Raw genomic sequence first — 26,088 nt, 5'->3', positions numbered from 1 at the left:
GACAGCAGGAGAAAGCCCAGCCTAGGTGGTTTCAGGAACAGAAAAAAGGTCGGTGCAGGAGACGGAGGGGGAAGGGAGGTTATGTTCCCATCATAACTCACAAAGACCCCAAAACACCTTGCTTTGTAGCCTGGGTGCAAGGTTAGGAAAGCAATCAGAATCCAAGGTGACCTTCCAAGGCAGAGGGCGCGTGGCTGCTCACTCCCGTGGGGGCTGCTCGCTCCCGTGGGGCCTCACCCCCGAGCCGTCGGAGCTCTGGGAGGGCGGGACAGGGTCTGGGTCGCTCGCCCCGCATCGCGTGGCGGGGTGTGACTGTTTGCGGGGCTGCTGAGAGACGCGCGGTGTGGGTCTGTGCGACGGGAGCCGGGGAGCCGCGGGCGCGGTCAAGGCTGGCGTCTCGGAGGGCCGTCCGCTCGCGTGCCGCCTTTTGAAGGGAACTTTCAGGTACACTTAGGTTTGTTCAAGAGACCGCGGGGGGTGGGGTGGTGGGGGAGGGGAGGAGTCGGCAGTGATCCGAAAGCGACGCGGCTCCAGCGGGGGTTGGGGTGAAGGGTCGGAAGGACGGGCCGAGGACGGGCCTGCTCTGCAGGACAGAGCAGAGCCTCGCTCCTAGCTGTGGGCCCATCTGCCGCCCCGCAGCCCAGCTCTCCAGCCCCTCGCAGGGTCCGCCGTCCGCTCGCCGGCGGCTTTGTCAATAAAGTTTTCCGCAGGGGCTTGCAGAAGCCGGAAGGAGGCCGCGCTGCCCAGAGTTAGTTCGGGCAACTTCCCGGGAGAGCAAACGAGCTTCGCGAGATTTGGCGGCGTTCAGGCCGCGGGCCCGCCGCTGGGCGGCTGCTATCGCGAGATTTGGCGGGCGGAGGAGGAGCTGTCGCGGGCAGCCGCCTCACAGCGATGGCGGCCGAGCAGGGCCGGCGGCGGCGGCGGCGGCGGCTGCGGCTCCGGCCGGACACGGCAGTGGTGGCGGTAGCGGCGGGCGGCGGGGGCCTGTGACCGGGAGCCGCCCCGGACCCGGGCACCATGAGCCAAGGCCCCCCCTCAGGGGAGAGCAGCGAGCCCGAGGCGAAGGTCCTCCACACCAAGCGGCTTTACCGGTGAGGGGCCGGGGCGTGCGTGCGGCCGCCGGGGGAAGTGGGCGCCGCGGGGGCGGGGCCGCGGCGGGCGGGGCCGGGGTGCGGGGGGTTGCGGGAGGGCGCGGCCGGGCGGCGAGCGGGGTGGGCGCGGGGCCCGGCGGGGGCCGAGACCGGGGGGCGGCCGGGCGGCCGGGGGGCGCACGTGGAGGAGGCCCCTGGCCCGGAGCCTGGGGCGGGCGCCGAGCTCTGCGGGCCGCGGAGGTGAGGGTGGGGTCGCAGGCGGGGAGAACCCGGAAGGGAGCGGCGCTCCGAACCCCGCAGGACGCGACGGAGGGGAGTGCCCCGGCCTGCGGTCCGGAGAGCCAGGGGCTTCGTGTGACCTTGGGCCTCGCCATCCGCATCCTGGAGAGGACGGCTTGGGTTGGGTACGCCCTGAAGTCCCTCCGGCTCGCGTTTTGCGGATTTTGAATGAAAAGAGAGGCCGAAGACGAGTTGCGTCGGCCTGGAGGGGCCACGAAGGGCCGGGTCCAGAGTGTTCCTAGGTCACGGGAGCCCATTTCAGGGTACCGGGGCCCTCCTGATCGCGAGCCCTGCTCCCTCCCAGCCTCAGGACTACAGCCCCTTGCCAGGCAGCGTCCATCCCCAGTTTCTGGTTCCCGCAGCGCCACTCGCCCCCCGCAGGTCCTGGCTGCCGCCCCCGTCCCTCTGCTGAGGCCGCTGTGCGCTCTTCCCACACAGGGTCGAGGATTTCTTCTTTCTGGGGGGCAGCTGGAACGTGGTTTCTAGAACTGGGGCAGAATGGCGTGAAGCGTGAGACGAGGTTGAGGTTGCTGCTCTCTAGTAGAGGGTGAGGTTCGTACAACAGGGGCCCTCGGCGCGGCGGCCCCATCTCGGCAGTGCGAGAGTCGGAGCGTGCTCTTTCCCTCCCGCCACTGGGCGTCCTGCCTTTCTGGCCTTCGTTAAGTCAGAGGCACAGGGGAGTATAGGCCGCTCCAAAACAGCAAAGTGATCCAGTCGGCAGCCCCTGGGCGCCCACTGTGGGCTGCCCCCAGCCGTCTCAGGGCGGGTGAGGAGCCGGCGGTGGGTGACACGGGTGCCGCGTCACGCTGCCCGTCCGAGCGTGGGCCCTGCCTGCGAGATCCCGCACGTGTCTCCAGCTTTCAGCAGCGGCCTGGTCATCCTCCTGATCGTTCGCGGGCCTCGCTGTCCCTCAGCCCACCCCAGTACCTCACGGGACGGACGAGGTGATGTGGGTGCACATGTGGCTTACGTGTGCGCGTGCGTCCCTCTGCCTGGGCCTGTGTTCTTGGCTTTGAGCCGGGTGGAAACGGGAGGCGGCAGGCAGGTCGCTGCTTTGATTCCTTACAGACGTGACTGCGGGAAGGAACCGGGGACGGAAGGTCTGCTTTCTCTGCCCCATGTAAATGTGTGGTTAGATACGAACTGTCACTCTGAGCTTCAGTAAATTGGGGAAATTCCCAGCGTCTGCTTATAGACGGAGATTCTGAAAAGTTTTAGAAGGGGAGAAGGCAGCAGTAGCAGGGATGCTGGAAGGGCCACAAACACCAGTTAATTAATTAGGCTGACGAACTATTTTTAAAAAGTCATTTTTTGGGGAGCCTGCTGGCTCAGGAGTGCACGCAGCTCTTGATCTTAGGGTCACACATTCAGTCCCATGTTGGGTGTAGAGATTACTTTAAAAAAAAAAAAAAAAGAAAGAAAGAGAATCTGCAATTAGAACTTTCCGGAGTAATGGTTATTAAGCTTTCTTGGATCGACAACTAGGGAGAGCTGTGGAGCCAGTCCATAAAGGCATGTGCACACGCTCCTGAGGTCTGTCCGTGGCCCGGAAGTTCGAAAGCCCTGCCCTGGGGAACTAAGGGGGCCTAGGATAAAGTCACGGATGGCCGTCTGACGGCCCTGGCATGGAGGGCCAGGCTGGCTCAGAGGGCTTGGCTCCCATCTGTAGGCGGCCCGGAAGGCGTTTGCAGAAATGCTGAGCTCTCAAGATTGCCTGTGAGAAGGCCCGGAGCCCGCTCCCGCCCGCTCCTCTGGGTGCTGGCGGTCATGTTGCCCTGGGCAGGGCAGCGTCTGTTGGCGTCCCACCTGAGCCTCCACAGGGAGCCAGCCTGCCGTGGCCCACTTTACCAGCCCAGGGGCCCACGTCTCAGTGTTCTGAAACAGTCACCAAACCCTCCCTTTCTTGGTTGCTTGTGTGCCGGAGCTGTTTCTGAGTTTCCCTGTTTCCGCAGCTGTTACCTGCCTTCCTCGGGGTTTTCCCCTTCTAGAGATGACACGTCCCTCTGGCATTTCTCAGCCATCCATGGTGGCGTTTCAGTGGCCTTTTCTCGTGGTGTCTGGAGTCGCCTCCTGGCCTTAGACAAGAAAGATAGAAGCTACTACTTGCTGAGTCTGCACGTATGAGGCACCATCATGAGTGCTTTACGTATTCGCTAATTTAATCCTCGTGCAGGGGCCGTAATCGTGCTTCCATTTTGTAGGCGGGAGAGCTGGGATGCAAGGAAGTTAGCACTTTGGCCCAGCACCCAGAGCCTGTCATAGCAAACAAAGAGTCGAGGAGACCTTGCGACTACGCAGTACGCAGTGCAGCCCCCCTCCCCATTCTTCCGTACCCCACTAATTCAGAAATAGAAATTTATGCTAGGGAGGCCTTTCCTTTGTGTCAGGGACAGTAAGCCCTTGGACAATGATTAACTCGTGTCCCGTTACTTGTTGAGCGGCTGCCGTGTGCCAGGGCCTCACGGGAGTCCTTTCAGTTCGTCCTCACAGTCCCCTGTGGCGGCTACCATGCCTGTCCCCATTTTTATGGACAGGGAAACTGAGGCTCGGAGAGCTTAATTTGCCTAAAATTACAGATGTAGACACAGCCAGGGTCAGAGCCTGCATTTCCCGTTGGCGTCCGAGCACAGGCTCTTTCCATTAAGAGAATCCAGCTTTTCCTATCATGGGGCTTCTCTGCTTTGACACCTTGGACACTTGGGGCAAGATATGTATTGTGGTGGACTGTCCCATGTGTTGTGGGGCCTCTGGCGGCACCCACTGTAAGCCAGTAGCAGCTCCCCTGCCCCGCAAGCCCCGCGGCAAGTAGTGACAGAATTGTCCCCCCGGGGAGAGGGCTCTTCTTGGGGTGCGTGGCGACTGTTCATCTGGTTTTGTACAACTTAGCCTGCAGCCTTCCCGTTTCCCTGCCCCTAATTCTGTAGCTTCTTCTCTAGGATCAGTGCCCCCCGCCCCAGCCTGCCTGGACATATGCAGGGCTCAGGGCTCTCTGCCTGTGCTTCCCTCCAGGGCCGTGGTGGAGGCTGTGCATCGACTTGACCTCATCCTTTGCAACAAAACCGCTTATCAGGAGGTGTTCAAACCAGAGAACATTAGCCTGAGGAACAAGTAAGCCGGAGACTCTCAACGACAGAGCCTTAAGCTTTCTCTGCCTCTCTCCCCCGAAACCCTGTCGCACACAGACGCGTGTTCTGTCTTACCTCCTGAGCTCATGGTACAGTAACGGGCTGAGAACTCTGGCCTTCCTGAGAGAGGACGTGGGGACCCCTCACTGTCTCTGCAGCTTCTTCCTCTAGCGGCCTCGTGCCACTGGACGGCACTGAGTTGGGGGACCCGGCCATGCTACCAAATGGCAGGAAAGAAAGATGGGGTTAAAAGGCAGGAAAAAAGGAGAGAAATGTGCAGGGCGCAAAGAAGATTATTAAAGTTCTTACTGCTCCCGCCTCTATCCTTTGGGGTTTCCACTGCTTTCCAGGACTGCTGTTTGTCCCGGGTCCTGCAGATGGACCCTGGATGTCCCTTGGGAGGCATGGGGATTTGTGGGTCGGGGCGTCGCAAATGCCTCCCTGCCCCAAGGATGGTCAGCCTCCTGTGCTGCTCTGTGCCCTCAGGCTGCGCGAGCTGTGCGTCAAGCTTATGTTCCTGCACCCAGTGGACTATGGGAGGAAGGCCGAGGAGCTGCTCTGGAGGAAGGTATACTACGAAGTTATTCAGCTCATCAAGACTCACAAGACGGTAAGGGGAGGGCCCAGGTTTTGAGAAGAAAGGTGTCTGAAGAGGGAAGCTGAGAACGGAAGAGACAGCTAGGAAGGTGGGCCAGGACATGGTTGGAGGTAGAGGAACCACGGAAAAGAGGCAGTAAGGAGGGAGGGGTCCGATGTAATTAGGATTGGCCGGGGAGCCTCCTCGCAGACGGGAAGATGAGAGAGGTGGATCTGAGGGTGTGGGGTGACTCGTGAGTGAAGGGGGATGTGGGCGAAGTTCCAGAGCCAAGAATCCACGTTCGTTTCCTGGGGTTGACTGGGGTCAGGGAGGGGAACAGCCCTGTGAGCTCACGGCTTAGCAGCCCCTCCGCTTTCCCGCCGTCCAGCACATCCACAGCCGGAGCGCCCTGGAGTGTGCCTACCGGACACACCTGGTCGCTGGGATCGGCTTCTACCAGCACCTGCTTCTCTATATCCAGTCCCACTACCAGCTGGAACTTCAGTGCTGCATCGACTGGACCCACGTCACCGACCCCCTCATAGGTCAGTGACATCCGACAGGTGGGCTGGGGAGCGAGAGTAGGGGCCGCCGCATCTGGCCTTCTTACTCTTCTGGGTTCTGTAGCTGGTGACCTGGCCAGGCACAGAGGATTCTAGCCAGACCTGCAGACGGTCCGTGGACTTCGGGTTTCTCTAAACAAGCGTGCGAGGTTGGGTGAAGACCTGGAGGAAAGAGGGGTTTCCGTTGGTCGGGGGTGCAGACGAGGAGGTGTCTGAAGGACGGCCGGGATGTTGCGAGCAGGCCCGTCCCTGGAGGGTGGAAGTAACGGCACTTGTTTTCTTCTTGCCCTTGAGTTTGCTCAGCACCGTGTGTGCGTTTTCTTTTTTAAGTATTTATTTATTTATTTATTTTCGTAGTCTCTACGCCCAGCGTGGGGCTTCAACTCACGACCCAAGATCAGGAGCCTCCCACTGCCCTGCCCTGACTGAGCTGGCCGGGCGCCCCAGCACTGTTGCTTTTAACTTCAGAAACTGTTTCCTAGCTTTTTTGTGCGTATTGAAAGTGTTAGGAACGTTTACGGACGTTCCTTCAGGGTAGCGCCGCGTGGTCAGGTGTCACAGGTAGGTGTGTGCGTGGCTGCCCAAGGGGCCGGCGACTGTGCTCGACCTCCTTCCCTCCTCGTCCGACGTCTGGCCGCTCACGCTCCTTCCCGCCCCTGCCTGTGCCCCTGCCCTGGCCAGACGCTTCTGTACCACCTCGGGGCATTCTCCGTCCGAAGCCCGGCGCTGCATCTGGTGCATTTACAAAACATTTAAAAACAACGACGTAACCTAAGACCACCCTCCTAGACGCCATGGCAGATGGCCGGAGGGGTCCAGAGCCCCCGCAGTGAAGAGCCTTCACTTCGGAGGCTCCGTTCCCTGAACTCAGTTTTTCTCCTCATTGATGTGCTCGCGTCCGGCTGACTGAGGGCACCTGTAGAACGTAGGAGGAAGGGCTTCTCGGGGCGGGTCTCGTAGCCAGCAGCTTGGCGACGTGGTGACGTGGACAGAGGGGAGCGGCTCGAGCCAGTCTGCCTTTCGAGTCCTGGCTCTGCCGCTCGCCAGTGTGTGACGTGCTTCCTGACTGCTGGGTGGGAGCAGCGGAGGTCGCCCTCTCGCCCTCTCCAGAGGTTGCTGTGGGCCCTCCTGACTGCTGGGTGGGAGCAGCGGAGGTCGCCCTCTCGCCCTCCCCAGAGGTTGCTGTGGGGGCAGCGGAGGTCGCCCTCTCGCCCTCTCCAGAGGTTGCTGTGGGGGCAGCGGAGGTCGCCCTCTCGCCCTCCCCAGAGGTTGCTGTGGGAGCAGCGGAGGTCGCCCTCTCGCCCTCTCCAGAGGTTGCTGTGGGCCCTCCTGACTGCTGGGTGGGAGCAGCGGAGGTCGCCCTCTCCAGAGGTTGCTGTGGGGGCAGCGGAGGTCGCCCTCTCGCCCTCCCCAGAGGTTGCTGTGGCCCGTTGACGCCAAAGAGCACTTAGACCGACCAGTGCCTGATACGTGGGGCGCTGCCCCCCAGAGAGCTCGAGCTCTCTGAACCGAGAAGGGGGAGCTGAGAGCCCAGCACATCGGCTCCGGCCACGCCAGTGCTCAGGCACGGCAGGCTCACCTGTCTCCTGCACGGGCGGACTCCCCAGTAGGTGGCCTTCTCCATAGGCCTCCGCCAGGAAGTCCGGGGCATCCGCCTTGGCCTCTTGTACATTTCATTTTTCCCGGCAGGTTTCCCGTCTCTGCCCAGACCTTTCCTCCTTACGTGGGAAGCTTCTGCCCAAGGCACCCAAGACTGCCTTGACAGTTGGCCTCCCCCTCTTCTTCCTTTCTAGAAGCCTTCCTATGATGACCTTTCACGTCGCCTTTCCCCAGGAAACTGTCCTGGCCTGAGGACCCTCGCCTGTCTCCTCCAGTTCCTTCCCGTCCCGTGAATGACCCCTGCCTGCAGGCCTCTGTCTCTCCACCTGGTCCTAGATGCACGTCCCCCTGCCCCTAACACAGGGTTTCAGGACGAGCGTTGGATTCTTGATCTCCTTTCCCCACCTAGGAAAGATGTTTCCCGTTAGGTAGAGGGCCAGGGAAGGGGCTTCTGAGTGTCCCTTTCTGTCTTTCTCAGGATGCAAGAAGCCAGTGTCTGCGTCAGGGAAGGAGATGGACTGGGCACAGATGGCATGCCACCGGTGTCTCGTGTACCTGGGGGATTTGTGTAAGAACCGGCACTCTCGTTGGGGCAACGGTTTGGGCTGCAGGCCAGGCGGGAAGCTGCTTCCGTTGTTGGTACCAGCTTGTATGTGGCGGGAGAGCAATAGGAATAGTTTGGGGTCTGTGACTAACATGTCCCTTTGTCCCTGCTCCTTCATGAGCCAGAAAGGACCAGTGACTATGGAAGAAGGAAATAAACTTTGAGAAAGTCTGGGTGATAACTCAGGTTCAGTATTGGGTTAGGAAGATTTTTTTAGTTGGATGTTTTTCTCTTTTGGGGTTTGCTTTTTTCATTTTTCCTGGACTCCTAGAGGAATTGAAGTTCAGCCTCCTGGAGGGTTTCCCTGCCCGGCAAACATTCTCAGAATGGAGGAGTACTCTCTTGCCTGCTGGGCCCAGGCCTCTAGTCCTGGTAGCTAAAGGTTCCTCATTAGGCTACTAGATACATTACTTCTTGTCCCCTGAGGTTTTTCCTCCCTGCCCTGTGCGCTCCTGGCCCCCTTATGGGCCCTGTGTGCAGAGAGAGCACCTGCTTCGCGTTAGACTGGTCGAGTGTCCTGAGTAACGTCTTCCCTGCAGGATCAGACAGCTGTATTCCAGAACCCACTACCGGAGGTCCTCCCAAGCAGTTACGGCTGCGGTCGGTGCCCGGGTCCCCTGCCCGGGTCCCCTTCCGTTGGGAGGAGATAAACAAGAGCCTGTTTACAAACACTAAACATTCCCCACACCCTGAAGCTCCCAGCAGGGAAGAGAGAGTTGAAGGATTGGCCCACGGTCATGCAGAGTTAAGATTATGCCCGAGGCCCAAGCAGCCAGCCTCATAGCTCAGGTGTCTTCCTCCCAGGGTCTTCCTATAGGCTCCACAGAGTGGACTCCAGGATGAGGGGAGGTTTCTCTGAAACACGGCAGCATCACGTTTCCTTCCTTCTGTCTCCTGCAGCGCGTTATCAGAATGAACTAGCTGGCGTAGACACCGAGCTGCTAGCCGAGAGATTTTACTACCAAGCCTTGTCAGTAGCTCCCCAGATTGGTAAGTGGCGTCTGACTCAGGCCTCCCTAACCAGCAGCACTTTTCAGCAGGAGGACAGCATGGAGAGGGCAGGCAGGCCGCGCTGGCTTCCCTGCGTCCCCCTCGTGCTCGGTCCCGTCACACTGTGCCTCGGTTGGGCGCTCGCCCTCTCGAACACAGGCTCAAGAGAGAGGCAGATTCTTTGTCTTGAGAAGGAGGGAGGCAGAGGGGAAGGAAGAGAAGAAGGCTCCCTTGTCTCTGAGGCTTCTGTAGAGAGAGGAAGTGACACTTGAGGGACAGTGGGAGCAGGGGGAATGCTCCATTGCACGGAGAGGTGGGGATTTGCTTGCAGTAGGAGAGCTCAGGGGTGAGAAACAGAGCTGGGGAAGAGGAGAGGCTCTGCGGGTTTCCAGCAACCCTAGAGTTGCCACAGCCGCCGCTGATGGGATAGCGCCCGGGGGTGCTGATCCCTGGCAGGCGAGGCCAGAAATGAGTGTCCAGCCAGTCCCCTGGGGAAATAGGATTGGCCACTCCTCCCTGGGGACGCTGGTGTCCTCTGCAGACCTGGGCCACCTCCTCCTCATGAGCCCATGAGTTCCCCGGTGCTCAGCAGTGCTGGGTCATGGTGGCAGGGGAATGTCGTGGCACAGACCACATGACTTTTGTGTCCCTGCAGGGATGCCCTTCAACCAGCTGGGCACGCTCGCAGGCGGCAAGTACTACAACGTGGAGGCCATGTACTGCTACCTGCGCTGGTGAGTGCCGCCCGCGGGCCTCGCGTCCCCACCGCTGCTGCTTCGCTCCCCCGCCCTTTCCTAGCTCCTGCTTGTCATGGATCCGCCTGGATTGGAAGGCGCTCGGGCAGCCGGCAGAGCTGCCCACCGTCTGCTGGGAAGTGCAGGATGGCTGTCTTGGGGGAGGAAGTCATCGGCGTGTGGCGGGCGGAATGGTGTCAGGGTAGCGGCTGTCAAGAACAGCACAACTGTCGGGCTTTGGTGTCCAAGTGACCATGGCGACAGTGTGGGAGGCCGCTGAACCGCAGGGTGGCCACTGCTTCCCCAGTGCTGACGCGCCCTCAGAGTAAGGAGCCTCGGCTTCAGGATGGCTGAGCTGAGTGAACTTAGATCACCAAGTCGCCCGAGCCAAGTGGACGTGTGTCTGATGGGTTGCTGGGTGCCCCAGTGAGGTAACGGTCAGGAATAAACCGCCTGGGCCCCAGCGGCAGCCGCCTTGTCGGGGCCGATGGCTCCATGAGAAGCCAGACGTTTCCAGAAGATGCTGCTGTGAACTGGGCTTCCAAGCAAGGGGAGTGGAGGGAGCTGGTCCTTCATAAGCATGTGGGCTGTGTGCGGAAGTGTGAAGTGAGCGTCTGTCTTCTCATTCCCTGTGCCGTGATCCGTGGTTCATTTGGTCCAGGAAGCCTTTCTTCTTGAATCAGCACAGTGTCTGCTCTTGGGGCGCCTGCCCCCTGTCCGGGACCGGCACAGACCGGCCCCCGCGGCTGCTGTTCTTAAATACAGGTTCGTGGGCTTCCGTTGCCTCCTCCCCAGTCCTCTCGTGCCTTTCCGGGAATGCCCCCCTTACTGGTCCTTGGTCCCTCATCACACTTGTGACCGTGATTGTGAGTGATCATTTCCAGAGAGAGCCTGGCACGTCCAGGTTTGGGAGGTGCCCGCAGGGGCCCTGCCTTGCTGTGTTAAAGCACTCTCGTCTCCCGTTGGTGGGTGAGGCATCTGGGTGGGGCCTGGTCAGGCCATTCTTTGTCCCCAGTGGCCTTTTCTAGGATCAGTCACTGGTATTCAGCAGCCCCGGGGGCTGCTCTGTCTGGAGCGAGGCTCCTCTGGACCCCTTCCCACTCTGTGTGGTTTCTCTTCTTGGGAGAGATGGATTTCGTACGTGGCAGCTCAAGGCTCCGGACATTGGATTGTGACCCAAGACATTTGGAAATAGAACCTGCCCGTCTCTTAGGGCCCGGAAGCCAGCAGTCATCTGTGTGGTAATCTGGTGGTCAGAGCAGCTGCGCTGCATTGTCCTCTCCCCCCATCCCCGATTTAAGGCGAGGACGCACAGAACCCATTTCTGGACGGAAGGAGTGTCCGTGACTTTGTGACTACCTGTTACTCACCAGGAACACACGTTTCTTCTTTTCTGACTCTCGCTTCTTATGACAAAAGTACATGAAAAACAGCCCAGTGCCTGTTGGTGCTGTGGGTGCTGCCGTGAGGCTGGCTGGGCTAGGAGCCTCCGCGCTGGCTCAGGGCCTGGGGCCGGCGCGGGGTCCCTGCTCGTCCCGGCTCCGCGTGCACGTGCGTACGTGTGGGCGGCACGCGCTGGGCTTGGCCCGTGGCGGGCTTCTCCGCACACTCACCTCTGACCCAGTGTCTGAGCACGGGAGCTGTGTGTGCACACACTTGTGCGCGGCCGCTCGCTAGCTGCCACTTGTCGTTACGTGCTCTGTGCTGCCGTATGTCAGGGACGGTCCCTGACAGCGGGAGCAGTCATTCTGCTTACGGAGGGGGCCAAGGTGTTCCATTCACTGTGTTGTCCGGAAGTTGTGTCTGTGTACTTTATCGGGAACAGTGGCCTTGCCCCGAGTCTGTACACAGAAAGGGAGCCTGGGGGCAGCGTGTGTTTGCTCCAAGTACTGTTCCCCGAGCGCCAGCAGAGCGCCGTGCCCTGCCGGGGCTGCCCAGTGCACTCTGTGTCCTTCAGCATCCAGTCGGAGGTGTCCTTCGAGGGGGCCTATGGGAACCTCAAGCGGCTATTCGACAAGGCAGCCAAGATGTACCACCAGCTGAAGAAGTGCGAGACTCGGAAACTCTCTCCCAGCAAGAAGCGGTGAGTAGGGCCCGTGGGGCTGGGGCGGTGGGACTGGAGGGCCTCTGGGGCATTTGCCATTTCCCTGGGGCTCCTCTTCTTCCAGGTGTAAAGACATCAAGAGGTTGCTGGTGAATTTCATGTACCTGCAGAGCCTCTTGCAGCCCAGGAGCGGGTGAGCGCCAGAGGGCGGGCCCTTGACCTGCATCCCGTGAGCCCCCTCCTGCCCGGGCCGGCTCTCTGCAGTCTCCGCCGGGCCCCGCAGCTCCTCTTGCCTGCCCTGGGCCCCATCACTGACCTCCTTGTTGCCCCTGCCCTTCTGCAGCCCGGTGGACTCAGAGCTGACGTCGCTCTGCCAGTCAGTCCTGGAGGACTTCAACCTCTGCCTCTTCTACCTGCCCTCGTCCCCCGGCCTCAGCCTGGCCAGCGAGGGCGAGGAGGACTACGAGGGCGGCTATGCTTTCGTCCCGGACCTCCTCGTCTTTCAGATGGTTGTCATCTGTCTCATGGGCGTGCACAGCTTGAAGAGAGCAGGTGACTCCCGTGCCCTGCCTGCTCCCCCGCCCCCACCTGGCTTCCTCCCCGGGCTGCCCGCGGCACCTGCCTCACTGCTGGGCCGGGGACCCCTACACTGAAGGAGCTGCTGGTGAAGGAACGAAGGCAACAGCCTGTCCACACTGTGCCCCCACCTCAGGCCCCTCCCGCAGACACACTCTCGGTCACAACCCGAGCCAACAGGAGGGACAGGGTGCTTAGCCGATGACCCAGACAGAATTCCGACTTTGTTGTCTGGGGCAGTTGGGCAGTTGCGCAGATCTTCCTGGGAGCGGCACACGTGGAGCAAAGTCGGGAGGAAAAGGGAGGCGGGCCTGGGTGTGTGGGGGCTGGGGCTGTGGGGAGCCCGCCTGAAGGTGTCAGAGCCAGGGCAGGTGGCATGGGCCCCCAGGATATGCTCGCCTGAGGACACACACAGTGAGCTGGCACGTCCTAGGCGGCAGGATAATCACGCAGAGACCTGAGAAATCCTTTTTTCTTAGAAGAAAGCTTTGAGAAGTTGGTTGGTCCTTGGAAGGGGGAGAGCAGGTGAGATGGGGCTGGAGCTCCTGGCGCCTGCCCCTCCTCAGAGCCCTGGGCCGCTCATGCCTAGCTTTTCCGGCTTTAGGGTCCAAGCAGTACAGCGCAGCCATTGCCTTCACGCTGGCCCTCTTCTCGCACCTCGTCAACCACGTCAACATACGGCTGCAGGCGGAGCTGGAGGAGAGCGAGAGCGCAGGGCCTGCGTTCCAGAGTGACAGCACAGGTGCGGGCGGGGGAGGGGAGTGTTCCAGAGCAACGGCACAGGTGCAGGTGTGGGGAGGGGTGTTCCAGAGTGATGGCAGAGGTGCGGGGGGGTGTCCAGAGCGATGGCACAGGTGCAGGTGTGGGGAGGGGTGTTCCAGAGTGATGGCACAGGTACGGCGGGGGGGGTTGCTGGTCCAGAGCAACGGCACCGGTGCAGACGGGGGAGGAGGGCGTTCCAGAGCGATGGCACAGGTGCAGGGGTGGGGCAGTTCCAGAGGGACGGCACAGGTGCAGTTGTAGGGGGGGCGTTCCAGAGCGACGGCACAGGTGCAGGTGTGGGGTGGTTCCAGAGCGATGGCACAGGTGCAGGTGGGGGAGGGGGGCGTTCCAGAGTGATGGCACAGGTGTGGGCAGGTGGGAGGGGGCGTGCACATGGGCAGGTCGGGCTGGAGTGCAGTGACGGGAAGGGGAGCACATGGGGGGCTCGGGAGGTGGTGAATCGCTCTAGTTTGCCCCCAGGCCCCACCTGACTGTCCTTTTGGCACAGATGAGCCCTTGGAGAGGGAGGAGGTGCCAGGCTCCGAGCCCCCTCCCGCAGCACCTCCAGCAGGTGAGGTCAGAAAGAGCCGGAAGTTTTCCCGCCTCTCCTGCCTCCGCCGCCGTCGCCACCCACCCAAAGCAGGAGATGACAGTGACCTGAGCGAAGGCTTTGAATCGGACTCCAGCCACGACTCTGCCAGGGCCAGTGAGGGCTCGGACAGTGGCTCTGACAAGAGTCTTGAAGGTGGGGGAACAGCCTTTGATGCTGAGACAGACTCAGAAATGAACAGCCAAGAGTCCCGGTCAGACCTGGAAGACATGGAGGACGAGGAGGGGACACGGTCCCCGGCCCCAGAGCCTGCTCGGCCTAGGTCAGAGGCTCCGGAGTCTCTCAATGGCCCCCTGGGCCCCAGTGAGGCTAGCATTGCCAGCAACCTGCAAGCCATGTCCACCCAGATGTTCCAGACCAAGCGCTGCTTCCGACTGGCCCCCACCTTCACCAACCTGCCCCTCCGGCCCCCGGCCGAAGCCCCTGGTGGGGCCGGCTGCAGGCCCTGCGTCAACGGAGATGCGGACAAGCCCTCGGAGCCAGGTATCTGGGCCTCGGTTCCCGAGGGAGGCGGCTTGCCTGTCTGTGCGGGTGCCCGCCCCGCCTCGCTGCGTCCGTGTGCTCTCTCCGGCCCGGCCCGGTCCGGCAGCGTCGTCCTGAGTCCCCACTGCTGCTTAGTCTGCCCCTTCTCCCACACGGCCACGGCCCCTGCCCCTCGTCCTGCCAGGGACCTCTCTCCCGGGGGTCTTCCCTGCACGGGGCACCCGGCTGGCCTGTCGTCGGGTGCTTTGTTGAACGTGCACAGCAGCTCGTGCAGGACGCGTTCTCCTCCCTCTTCTGAGTGCTGCCCCTTGCCCCTAACCTGGCACTTGGCTCCTCCTCACTTGCCGTCTGGTTTTCCCTCAAATCACGGGGTCTGGCATTCTTCCGGGGCTAGGGGAGAGTTCCTCCCTGCGGGTTCCTGTAACCTCTGCCCCGCCACAGCTTCCAGGCCTTTCCCACTCAGGCGTCCTTGTCTGTTGGCTTGTCTGGGTCCCCAACGAGACCGTGAGCCTCCTGGGGGCAGGGCAGCGTGGGTCTGGTCTGTCCTTGTCAGTTCACAACACCGAGCCTGTACGAGGGTGGGACACAGGGTGGGACGCAGGAAACGCTCTGAAGCCCGGGTGGGGGCGGGGGGCTGCTCCACTGCTCCACGCTCTGACCTGCCCCTGAAAGTGCTGGGGAGGGCGGGGTTGTCCTTTTTTTTTTTTTTTTTTTTTAATTTAGTTTATTAGCGCACACCTGCGTGAGAGGGAGGAAGAGAATCCCAAGCAGACTGTGTGCTGAGTGTGGGGCCCTGCACAGAGCTCGGCCTCACAGACCCTGAGATCATGACCTGAGCCAAGCCCAGGAGTCAGACACTTACCGGAGGGAGCCCCCAGGCGCCTCGGGCTGTCGTTGAATTCTGTCTGCCTTTTCTCCCTCCCCAACGGCTGCCTTCTGGTTGCCCGCTGTGCGTCGTAGCAGGGAGTAGGCCTTTTAGAAACACGGGTTGAGGAAATAGCTGTAGACCCCTCACAAGTTAGCTTGAGACCGAAAGAACCATATTTTGTTTTATTTGTTTATTTTTCAGTGGGCTCCACGGCCAGTGTGGAGCCCAGCACAGGGCTTGGCCTCTGGACCCTGAGATTAAGACCTGAGCTGACATCCAGAGTCAGACACCCAACCGACTGAGCCAGCCAGGGCCCCAGAAAGAAACAGTTTTGTTTTTCTTTTCAAGATTTTATTTGTCTGTTTGTCAGAGACAGAGTGAGTAAGCACAGGCAGGGGGAGTGGCAGGCAGAGGGAAAGGGAGACGCAGACTCCCCACTGAGCAGGGAGCCTGACTCGGGGCTCAACTCGGGGGCCCAGGGATCATGCCTGAGCTGGAGGCGGACCCTCCACTGACTGAGCCCCCCAGGTGGCTCAGCAAGGGTGGAGGCACCCGTTTCTCAGCTTAAGAGCATCTGGCCAGTGGGCGTGGAAAGATGAGGCGGGGGTGGTGGTGAGTTCCCCGTCTTCCGCATCCGCGCTCTGCCCCGGGGTGCGGGCAGGGCGGCCCCTGGCCTGGAGCTGAAGCCTGAGGCCGTGTGCCGGGCTCATCCCGGCTCCCCTTCCCCCACCCCAGCCTCCGAGGAGGGCTCCGAGTCGGAGGGCAGCGCGTCCAGCGGGCGCTCCTGTCGGAACGAGCGCAGCGTCCAGGAGAAGCTGCGCGTCCTGGCGGCCGGAGGCCTGCTGCCCGCCGTGAAGGTCTTCCTGGACTGGCTGCGGGCCAACCCTGACCTCATCGTCGTGTGTGCGCAGGTGCGGCTCGCCGCCGCGGGGGGCCCCGCTGGTTCCTTCGCGACAGACGTTAGGCGCCTGCTCCGGGTGGGCCAGGACGCTTTCTGTAGGGGCAGGGTAGACGTGACGTCTGCCCTCCAGGAGCCTGTGGCCAGGGCGGGCGAGAGCTGCTTGTTGTGCTTCGAGCCCTCGCGCCGGGGCATCAGGCCAGTCGTCAGGCCTGGGGACAGTCAGGCCTGAGGACAGTGACGGCCGGCTTTTAGCCCTGCCCCGGGGTCCAGACGGAGGAGTGGTGCCTGGGAGACGGGCCGGGGGCGGCAGGACTGCCGGACAGGGTGGAGGCGCTGGGGCAGGGGAGCAGTGGGGGTAGCGGCGTCAGGCCTGGGCTGTGGGGGCGGGCGCTGGGGGGTGGGGGTGCGGTGGGGGCAGGGGCGCCTTCTCAGGGTCTGTCTCGAGCCTTGAGGGCCGCACAGTGTTTTCCCATGTTGCTTTATCCCAGGGGCACATCTGCCATGCCGACCCCTCCCCTGCGGGTCGCCCTGGTCCTCAGAGGAGAGCTGAGGTTAGGCCAGGCACACCCTTGGGCGTGTGCTCATTTGTGCTGGCGGCGAGTTACTCACTCCCCTTTAGTCATCGGGAGGTGTGTTAAGGTTGGGGGTGTGGGGTCCCGTCCCCACACAGGTGTTCCAGGATGGGCACATGGAGGGCAGAACAGTGGGGAGAGGCCGCCTCCGGCGCTCAGGTTTCTCCCACTCCCAGAGCCCAGTGTCCTTCCTGTGGCCTCAAACCTTCTCCCCACAGTCTTGCTGCTGGTGACGAAGTTCAGCCAGGCCCGTGGGCCCCCTTCATTCCTCATGGGATCGGCTCCCTATTTTCCAGGTCTCCCAGGAATCCCCTGTCCCCGGCCTCTTTTGTTGATTTTTCTATCAGATCGCTCTAGGTCTGTGCCCACAGCCCCCAGACCCCCCCGGCGTGCTGCTTTCCTTGCCCCTGCCCCACTGAAGGCTTCCCTTCTTCGCAGAGCTCTCAGAGTCTGTGGAATCGCCTGTCTGTGTTGCTGAACCTGTTGCCAGCTGCTGGCGAGCTCCGGGAGTCTGGTGAGTGAGTGCCCAGCACTGCCCCTGCTCTCCCTCTCCCTTGTGGCCCCACAAAGCCCAGCCCCCTCCCTGGTAACCCAGCCTGGGGGGAAGGAGGCTGATGGGGCTCTGTGTCCTGCCATCCTGGCACACAGCGGCCATTGTGGTCTCTGTGTCTCTGGTTTCCTCAACACTGCCCCACTGTGGGCAGGTGGCCTGGTTGGCCAGGCAGGGTGCTCCCCGGGGAAGGCCGTGGGGAGGACAGGAGCCGAGAGAGGCAGGCCTGGGAGCCAGCCCCGGTCACGGAGAGTCCTCCTGGGCCTCCAGAGCTCATCCCCTCTTGCCACCTTCGAGCTGCGTGTGTGCTCCGGTTCCCAGCTCTGGCCTCAGCTGAGAGGGTGCACGTCCTCCTCGAGAGCCCTCCTCAGGTCCACCCTGGGTTCGGGGAGCCTTTCGCATCAGAGCACACTGCTCCTGTGCCTGCCCTGCTCCTCTAGCCCCACCAGTCCTGTGGGACAGCCCTGCGCGTCCATCTCCCTGCTCTCCAGGGGGAAGGGCCATGTCCCTCAGGGGGCTCCCACAGGGCAGGTGGTCTCACGTGGCTTCTCCCCAGGCCTGGCCCTGTGTCCCGAGGTCCAAGACTTTCTTGAAGGTTGTGAATTGCCTGACCTGCCCTCCAGCCTGCTGCTCCCAGAGGACACGGCCCTTCGTAACCTGCCGCCTCTCCGGGCGGCCCATCGTCGCTTTAACTTTGACGCGGATCGGCCCCTGCTTAGCGCCTTGGAGGAGGTGGGGATGGCGTTTCTGACACCAGCAGCTCTGTTCATCCAGCCCCACAGTAAAGCCGGTGGCCCTCCCGTCCAGCGTCCTTAGGGCTGGGCTGGGCGTACTTCTCTCGTGAGCCGCCGGGCTTGCCCTCCTTCCCGTGGGACGCGCATGGATGTCCTTTCGCGGCCTGCCTCCACCGTGTCCAGCTTTTGCAGTGTGGAGTGGGGGGCTGTTAGGGCTTAGGAGCTGTTCTCAGGCTCTTTTCCACTCTGGGGCCGGCATCCTGTGAGCTGGACAGGAAGCCATCAGAGAGAGCCGGAAGGGGCAGCGCTGCCTGACTGGTCACCCGTGTGTCTGCGTGCCTGTGCGGGGTGCCTGGGGACCGCCGGGTAGGCCGAGCAGACAGGCACCCAGCACCCTCGCCGGCACACAGGGGCCTTTTGGTTCCTCCTCTCCAGCTAGAGGGCCCGGGCTCTCGTCTGTTTCATGTTTTAGGGTTTTAGAGAGGATTCTTGTTTGAGGGGGAAGAATAGGCTGGAACTGTTGGTCTAGCTGTGTCCCCTCCTTTTTCCACTCGAGGAGGGAGGTGGCAGGAGTGCCCAGGTGCCCCAACGCTCAGCCCGCTGTGCTGCCTTTTCTGTCTCCGCCTGCGGCCTGGTTAGCCAGTCCCGCCTGGAGTCTCCTTTCCTGGCAGCCCAAAGCTCTGGGTCTCGGGGCTCCCCTCTCCCACCCCACACACCACCGGCCTTTCCAGGGAGCCCCTGCCCCTGCTGCGGGGGGCTGGGGGGCGGTGCCTGGGGGCCCTGCGGCGCCTGACCAGCTCCCACGTCCCCGCAGTCGGTCGTGCGCACCTGCTGCATCCGCAGCTTCGGGCACTTCGTGGCCCGCCTGCAAGGCAGCGTCCTGCAGTTCAGCGCGGAGGCCGGCATCTTCGTCAGCATCGCGCCGTCGGAGCGGGAGGGCGCGCTGCAGCAGGCGCAGGCGCAGTTCCGCATGGTGAGCCGCCGTCCTGGGGGCGGGGCCTGCACGGAAGAGCCAGGGAGGGGGCGGGGGGCGGGGCTGCGGGGAGGGGCCTCCCCCCCCCCCCCATCGTGGGCCTGCAGACAGGGAGGGAGCACAGGGAAGGAGCGGTGCTTTCAGCAGAGACAGGCTGGCCCTGTCCATGTCCGGACTGCCTGGGCTGGAGGCCCGTCCCTGTCCCCTCCTGTCTGAGCTCCCTGCTAGGTTCCCCCACGGGTTCCCTGGCCCCAGGGGTGCTGGCCTCACGGGGTTGTTGTGACGCCAGAACGAGCTTGCATCTCGGGCATGTGCCTGTGGGTGCCCCTGGCGCTTCCTCTTTTGGGGATGAGGACTGGGGGTGGGGGGAATGGCCGGATCCTTCCCTACGGGACCCCCAGAAAGTAGGAGGTGGCCGGGGTTAACCTCTTCTCCATTCAGAACCTGGTCCCCAGACGTTGACTGAGAGTCAGCTCCGTGCCAGGCCAGTCTGTTCTGTAGGCCCTGGGTTCGCGGCAGTGCCAGCAAGGTCGTTTGGTCTCGGGGGCCTGATGCTCCAGAGCACAGTCTGGGCTCTGCACTGGGGCCTGCACAGCTGAGTGCTGTCCCCCCGGGCTGGATGGCAGCCCATTTTGGGGGGCAGCGGGGGATGTCTGGCACCGAAGCACGGCCCATGTGTCTTTGCAAACCTTGAGGTTCTTCGTCCCAGGCCCATCCCCTCCACCCAAGCTGCAGGCCTCCCCACCTCTCTGAGCACCTGCTTCGCGCGGAGAGCGTGCATGGCTGGGAAGGGGCACAGGCGCACCAGAAACTCCCTTCTTTGTGGCCTTAAAAGCAAGCTCGTTTTGTTGAAAAACAAACCTGTCGTGCTCTGTAGAGGAAAACACGTAATTACAAAGACATTCATGGGGAAATCACACAGCTTTAAAACGTTAGTTTTTGCAGACATTTCCTTTAGCTTAAAGCTCCAAGACTCCCATCTCAGGGACAGGGAGCCGCTGAGAGCCCCTCGCGGTTGGTGCTGGACCCCAAGGTCCCGTCGCCTGCCAGGGCTTTCCCCAGCACTGCTGAGTGGCCCATGTCCACCCTAAGGGTGCATCCCTCCGCAGCAGCGTGCCCTCCCCGTAGTGACACCTGCCAGCGCATACTGGGAGCTTTCTGTGTGCCGAGCCGACCTGGCCCGGGACAGCGTGTTCAGCCCTGGGCGCAGCTCAGTGAGGGGGCGCTTACCCTCTCCTGTGCCCCATGACGGGACACAGAGTCACAGAAGAGGGATCGTCTGTGGCGAAGCCAGGGCTCTGGCATTGGGCAGACTGGCTCTTCTGAGCTGCTGTGGCTGCAGCATTTGCCTGGGTTAGGGACCCAGCTTGCCTGTGGTTCCTCAGATGTCCCCTGAGGACGGCCGAGGCCCACATCTCTGAGCCGCTGGCCTGACGATGCCAGAGGCTGAGGTTGGTGCAGCTCTCCTCTCCTCTTCCTGGACCCAGATGGAGGTCCCTTCCTCTACCCTCGGCAGAGCAGACCTCACAGTTCAACCCCAGCCTGAAAGGCTCCCCCGGGCTTGATTCCTGCGGTGCCGGCACTGCTCGTCCTCGCCAGTCTGCCGGCCGGGCCTGCTCTGTGCCTCCCTCTCTCTGTCCTGCGCCCAGGTGTCTCCAAGGGGCCGTTTTGTCATGTGGGCCTCTGGAGGGGGTAGGCGCATCTCGCACAACCATCGTGTAAGTGTCACAACTGAGGTGCTGGGATGGGCGCAGTGCTGTTAACCCCGGACTTCCCTCAGAAGTCACTGGATCTCCGCTGACGTCTGTTTTCTTTTTCTTTTCTTTTTTTTTTTAAGATTTTATTTATTTATTTGACAGAGATCACAAGTAGACAGAGAGGCAGGCAGAGAGAGAGAGAGAGGGAAGCAGGCTCCCTGCCGAGCAGAGAGCCCGATGCGGGACTCGATCCCAGGACCCTGAGTTCATGACCTGAGCCGAAGGCAGCGGCTTAACCCACTGAGCCACCCAGGCGCCCCTGACGTCTGTTTTCTTTGTTGTTTTTCTAATGATTTTATTTATTTGAGAGAGAGCAAGCAAGCAGGAAAGACAGAGACAACACAGGCAGGGGAAGCGGTGGGCAGAGGGAGAAGCAGGCTTCCCGCCGAGCAGGGAGCCTGATGCGGGCTCGATCCCAGGACCCTGAGATCATGACCTGAGCCGAAGGTAGACACCCCCTGGTGCCCCAGATGGCGGTTTTCTTTTCCAAGCTCCCACATTATGTTGGGTTGTGTGTGTCCTTGATCGGCTCTGGGCTGTGGCGGTTTCTCAGTCTCCTTTCATGACCTTGATACTTCTGAGGAGTGTCTGTCAGTTGATTTGCAGCGCGTTCTCAGTCCGGCTCTGTCCGGACATCTCGGCGGCCACGCGTTCTCGCAGTCGATGCATTTGCACAGGTTACTGCATAGGGCATCATTCTGAGGGCGTTCCTTCCCCCATCAAAGGGCCTTCGGTGCTGTGCCCCCCGCCCCCCATCCTTTGTCTCCTCTTTAGACCACGTTAGGGAGATTGGGCTTCATCCAGAAGATAAAGGGAACCGTCAGAGGACTCGGGGCCTCGGTGCCCAGCAGCTGGTGTCTGGGTGCCGGCGGGGAAGGTGGCTGGGGGCGGGGGCAGGGGCCGGGGAGGATGAGGTGGGAGGAACCAGCTTAGACGGGGGTCACACAGCGGAGGTGAGGGGGAACAGAAGCGTGTGAGTGGTTTTTCGGATGTGTGGTCAGCAGGACAGGAAGGCGATGACTTGGGGAGCAGAGAGAGGGACCAGTCACAGCCCAGCCCATCCTCCTGGCGTACACAGTGGCTGCTTTCCCAAGTCGGGGACCGCCAGAAGGGGAGCAGCAGGTTTGGAAGAAGTTGGCAAGTGGTTGGCGATAGAAGGCGTGGTGTGCGGGCACCATGCACAGCAGAGGGGCAGAGCTGGCAGGCCGCCGTGCTGCTGGGCGCTGTGTGTGTGGCCCCCACGCGCAGCTGCTGCTCCCTGTCCCTGGTGCCTGGGCCGGGGAGAGCTGCGGCGCGGGTCCCAGAAGCGCTTCTCTGCCAGGGGAGTGGTCTGTCTCCTGAGCCTCCCTCTCCCACACTTAGTGGGGGCGAGAGAGCTGACCTCACATAATGCCTTCCTGTCTCCGACTCGGGAACTCCTCTCGGATAATCTGAGAGCTCTCGATCACTGGGGAAAGGACTGAGGCCCCAGCTCTTGGTCCCAAGCTTAGCGCGCGTTTCGCCTTGTAGGCGCAGGAGGAAGCCCGTCGGAACAGGCTGATGAGAGACATGGCCCAGCTGCGGCTTCAGGTAGGCGGTCGGGACCCAGCGGCGGCCGCTCTGCGTCTGCTCATTGGCCAGACCCCGCTGGCAGATGCTGCCTGACCGCTGCCCCCTGCCCTGCCCCCAGCGCCTGCTCTCTTCCCCCACCTCCCCTCCCCGCTGTTCGGTGTGGTGCCCACCCCTAGAGCTCTGCCCGTCTCCCCCTTGCGCACCGGCTTCCACCTGAAGCACATCGCCTCCCAGACCGCCTTCTCTGGCTCTCTCCTCGCTGGGCCTCGCTGGGCCTCGCTGGGCCTCGCTGGGCCCTCTCTGCCTTCTCTGTTCGCTTTTCCTTCTCTTTCTCTTGACCTTTCCTCCCTCTGCCTCCTTTTCCTCCAAGTCCTTGGTACAAGGAGCCCCCTCACCCCCCCCCGTCCCCTTGGCGGCAGGAGATGCCCCAGGAGAGCCTCCTGGGCTCCGTCCATCACGCTGGGGCTGCAGGGCCCGTGCAGCCGCACCTACTCTGCCCTCTCTCCCCAGCTTGAGGTCTCTCAGCTGGAAGGGAGCCTGCAGCAGCCCAAGGCCCAGTCAGCGATGTCTCCCTACCTCGTCCCTGACACCCAGGCCCTCTGCCACCACCTCCCGGTCATCCGCCAGCTGGCCACCAGCGGCCGCTTCATCGTCATCATCCCGAGGACCGGTGGGTGTACTGGGGGGGACAGGGTGTGGTTAAGAGAGACTTGGGGCTTGCAGTTGAGAAGCGCTCAGGGAGGCCCAGTTGGCACACTGTGGCCTCGGCAGGTCCTGCCGTCTTTCTAAAGCTCGGTCACTTCATCTGTGGAATGTGTGTGACAGTCTGTTAAATGCTGAGTCACAAGACGGTTGGGAGAAACGGGAGAGACCTAAGCGCACGCACTTGGTAGACCGTGGGCTCTGCTGATGGGAGAAGGTCCTATTTTGGAAGAGCCCTGGGAGCCACTGAGGAGCCCGGGTCCTGCTTCTACTGCAGCAGGCACTGGGGGTTCCCTGCAAGCTCACCTGTTCCGTGTCTCCCCCCGCCCCGCCCCGTCTGCCAGTGATCGATGGCCTGGACTTGCTGAAGAAGGAGCACCCAGGGGCCCGGGATGGGATCCGGTACCTGGAGGCAGAGTTTAAGAAAGGAAACAGGTGAGTGTGGGCCTGGCCAGGCGTCTCCAGAGCCCTGGTCCCCGTGGGTGAGAGACACACTTGCAGTCCATGGGGCTGGGGAGGGGACGGAGATAAAATTACACGTCAGGGTCTCAGCTGTGGATGGAGGGTGGGGGAACCTGTTGTCAGACAACCAAGCTGTTGTCTCTTTGTCTCTGCGGCAGACGTAAGATGAGCGTCATCGGGGAGCTGGGGCAGCACCCCCCACCCCCCGGCTCCCGGCTGCTGTTGTAGGGTCCGTCTGAGGTCAGGGCTCCTGGGGTGGGAGTGCCTTCACCTGCGCAGCCAGGCAGGGACTGCTGAGGCCCGCTCAGGCCCTCCCTTCGGGGCTCCAGGCTGGGAGAGCCGCGGGCGGTGGGTGCAGCAGAGGGACAAGCTGGCTCTTGCTCCCCGGCACCCCCACGGCATCTGCCCCTGCCCGGCCAGGAAGCCACACAAAGCCTGCTTGTTTGGACTCTGTCTCCAGAAGCTCTGACTTGAAAAGCATCTGCTGCTCCTCCCTTCCCAGCTCCTCCCCCGGGAGGAACCAAGGGGTCGATGTTATCAGGAGGAAAAGCGAGCTGGCTCGGGGCCTGGCCAAGCTCCTTTGAAATGGCTCCAGACAGAGCGGGGATGGGACCGAGGTGCCCCTCCCCTCCCCGGGACACAGGGAGGTGCTTTCGGGGAGGTGCCCTGCCCTCTGACCCCCTCCCCCTGCTGCAGGTACATTCGCTGCCAGAAGGAGGTGGGGAAGAGCTTCGAGCGGCACAAGTTGAAGCGGCAGGACGCAGATGCCTGGTAAGCGTCGGCCCCGCCTCACTCTCTCCCACCTCGCGCTGGCTGGTGCTGCAGCAGCTGGTGGGAGCAGCCTGGGGCCATGCTTGACCCGCCAGGGCCTCCTGTGTGGTCCCCTGGGAGGGAGAAGTGGCCCCAGCCCCAGAGCCCCTTGGTGTCCCTGCTTAGTGTCCCTTTACCCAGTCCCCATGGGACACTCTCTAGAACCACTGTCCCTCTCTGCCTGGTTTGTCCTGCGCGCGCTCCTGCTGCCCTCCCAGTCCCCAGCTTCTGGGGATGCTGGCACGCGGGCTGCCCTCACACTGTGGCTTGGCCTGCCTCCTCTTCCTCCCTACCAGGACCCTGTATAAGATCCTGGACAGCTGCAAACAACTGACTCTGGCCCAGGGGGCGGGTGAGGAGGACCCCAGCGGCATGGTGACCATCATCACAGGCCTTCCACTGGACAACCCCAGTGTGCTCTCAGGCCCTATGCAGGTCGGTCCGCAAGGTAGCAGGATGGGGGTGAGCAGGGAGGAGGTGCCCGGGCCCACGCCCTCCTCAGACCACTCCATGCGCGTGCTTGTCTGCTTCCACAATCCCTTAGGCAGCGCTGCAGGCCGCTGCGCACGCCAGTGTGGACATCAAGAATGTTCTGGACTTCTACAAGCAGTGGAAGGAGATTGGTTGAGACGGACCCCCACGCCCTACAGTGGGGCTGCGTCCAGATCTCTCCTGCCCTCCCTGGCAGCCAGGACCACCACCTGTAGTCACCCCAGCACACGCAGACGCACGCACGCACGCAGGAAGGAAGCCCAGCCGCACAGGCCACAGGGAGGGCCCGGGAGCCACAGGGAGGGCCCGGAGCCGGCTGAGAGGGCGGTCTCCCTGTCGCCAAGATGACGTCAGGAAAGTGAGGGAAGTGCTGGGAGCAGGAGAGGCCTGGGGGCCCCCAGCCAGCCCTTCTGCCTTAGCCCACCGCTGTCCCCAGGGGCAGGGGCAGGCGTGGGCGTCTGCACTCCGTTGGAGTGCTTCGTGGACCTCTGAGGGGAAGGGACAGCAGAAGGGCCCCTCTTCTCACTCAGGATGCAGGGTGATTGGCGCCTGGAGTCTGCACCCTCTGGCGCTGGGGGAGAATTGGGTATCACCAGACATGTGGGTAGTTCTCTGCGGACCCTTCCTCTCCTGGAGGACCGCCCGTCCTCTCCCTATGTGCAGGCAAGGCAGCTCTGGAGCCTTGGGGACTCTTCTAGAAGAGGGGCCTGGAGCTGCCGGCACCAAGAGCAGGGCCAGGGCTCGCCCCCTCCTGCTGCGGGGACCGCACACCCAGCCGCCCCACTTCTGCTTCTGCTCTGCGTTTGCCTGGCTTCCAGGGCCCCGAGCAGGTCACTCTGTCTGTTGGCAGTCTGGCCCGCAGGCCAGGGAGGGTCCCTGGGGCCCCCAGCCCCACAGTGGTGGTGCTTGCTTGGGGGCAGAGTGCGATGCCGGGAAGAGGAGAGGGGAGCGGTGGGAGGCCCGGGAGAGGCCTGCGTGGAGGTGGGCCGCAGGAGGGAGAGGCCCTTAGAGCTGCCCAGCCAGGGGCTGCTGGCCCGGTGGGGCGGAGCGTGGGGTTCACTTACGCGCAGCAAGGGGCGAGGTGAATGTGGGAGCCAGGATCGGGAATTGCTCAGGGCAGCGGGCTTTGCAGCGGGCACAGGCTGTCCGGAAGGCTCTGGCCAGGAATGCCTTGGCCCCTTGCCCTGGGGCTGGCCAGGAGCTCGGCCAGGGGTGGGGGGTGCCGGGGGTCTCGGCTCTGCGCCCCCCCACCCCAGCGCTAGCCTAGCTTCCTGGGCTGTTCTCAGAGGAAAGCAGGCTTTTTGCTTCCTTCCTCTAAGACAGCACGTCTGGGACAACCTGGGGGCAGTGGGGGTCACCCCCCCTCCCAGTCCCTGGCAAAGACTGAGACTAAAGCGTCACTTAATAAAGACCCCTCGAAGCCCAACCCCGTCTCCTGGTGCCATTGTGTCTGGTTATATTGGGATATTGGCACTTTTTTCCTGAAGCGGCGTTTGCAGAAAGTTTCTTCGAGGTGAACCCCTCAAAGCAAGAACCCAGCAACCCCAGGGATGGTTTTGTGGAAGACTCCGTCAAGTTCGGTGGCCCCGTGAGTGGCTGGTGGCTTTGCAGGGTTGCTGGCCGGAGCTCCAGCAAGGACAGCAGCTCCGCCGGGGTGGGCGATGCGTGTCCTCCAGCTG

The 26,088-nt window shown here is 62.4% G+C and overlaps 1 protein-coding gene across 3 annotated transcripts; it reads left to right on the top strand.

Annotated features, from left to right (window-relative positions):
* Positions 1-861: 861 nt before the first annotated feature.
* Positions 862-25,835, top strand: LOC111139069 (protein SMG5). 3 transcript variants are annotated; one of them, XM_022491205.1, is made up of 22 exons: positions 862-1,091; positions 4,380-4,478; positions 4,982-5,105; positions 5,461-5,617; positions 7,713-7,802; positions 8,739-8,828; positions 9,484-9,562; positions 11,520-11,645; positions 11,731-11,799; positions 11,950-12,158; positions 12,787-12,924; positions 13,453-14,037; positions 15,641-15,816; positions 16,817-16,892; positions 17,485-17,660; positions 18,477-18,635; positions 21,902-21,961; positions 22,454-22,613; positions 22,990-23,080; positions 23,804-23,878; positions 24,214-24,352; positions 24,462-25,835. In XM_022491205.1, exons 1-22 carry the CDS (start codon positions 1,018-1,020, stop codon positions 24,543-24,545), a joined length of 3,036 nt encoding a protein of 1,011 aa, XP_022346913.1. In that variant the 5' UTR covers positions 862-1,017; the 3' UTR covers positions 24,546-25,835. The 3 variants fall into 3 exon arrangements, with proteins under 3 accessions (XP_022346913.1, XP_022346916.1, XP_022346915.1); XM_022491208.1 differs by lacking the exon at positions 18,477-18,635; XM_022491207.1 differs by lacking the exon at positions 12,787-12,924 and having other exon boundaries at positions 11,950-12,167.
* The last annotated feature ends 253 nt before the right edge of the window (positions 25,836-26,088 follow it).

The sequence above is a fragment of the Enhydra lutris genome, unplaced genomic scaffold, assembly GCF_002288905.1.
Source record: "Enhydra lutris kenyoni isolate GAN:26980312 unplaced genomic scaffold, ASM228890v2 scaffoldscaffold94, whole genome shotgun sequence".
Taxonomy (NCBI): domain Eukaryota; kingdom Metazoa; phylum Chordata; class Mammalia; order Carnivora; family Mustelidae; genus Enhydra; species Enhydra lutris.
Note: the sequence above shows the minus strand (reverse complement) of the source record. Positions and strands in the feature narration are given on the sequence as shown.

What these genes read in the sequence shown, in the direction of transcription:
- LOC111139069 (XM_022491205.1), top strand. Translation starts at nt 1,018, where the DNA reads ATGAGCCAAGGCCCCCCCTCAGGGGAGAGCAGCGAGCCCGAGGCGAAG. An exon ending in CGGCAGGACGCAGATGCCTG is followed by an intron (nt 23,879 to 24,213) that starts GTAAGCGTCGGC and finishes CCTCCCTACCAG; the next exon opens with GACCCTGTATAAGATCCTGG. An exon ending in TGCTCTCAGGCCCTATGCAG is followed by an intron (nt 24,353 to 24,461) that starts GTCGGTCCGCAA and finishes ACAATCCCTTAG; the next exon opens with GCAGCGCTGCAGGCCGCTGC.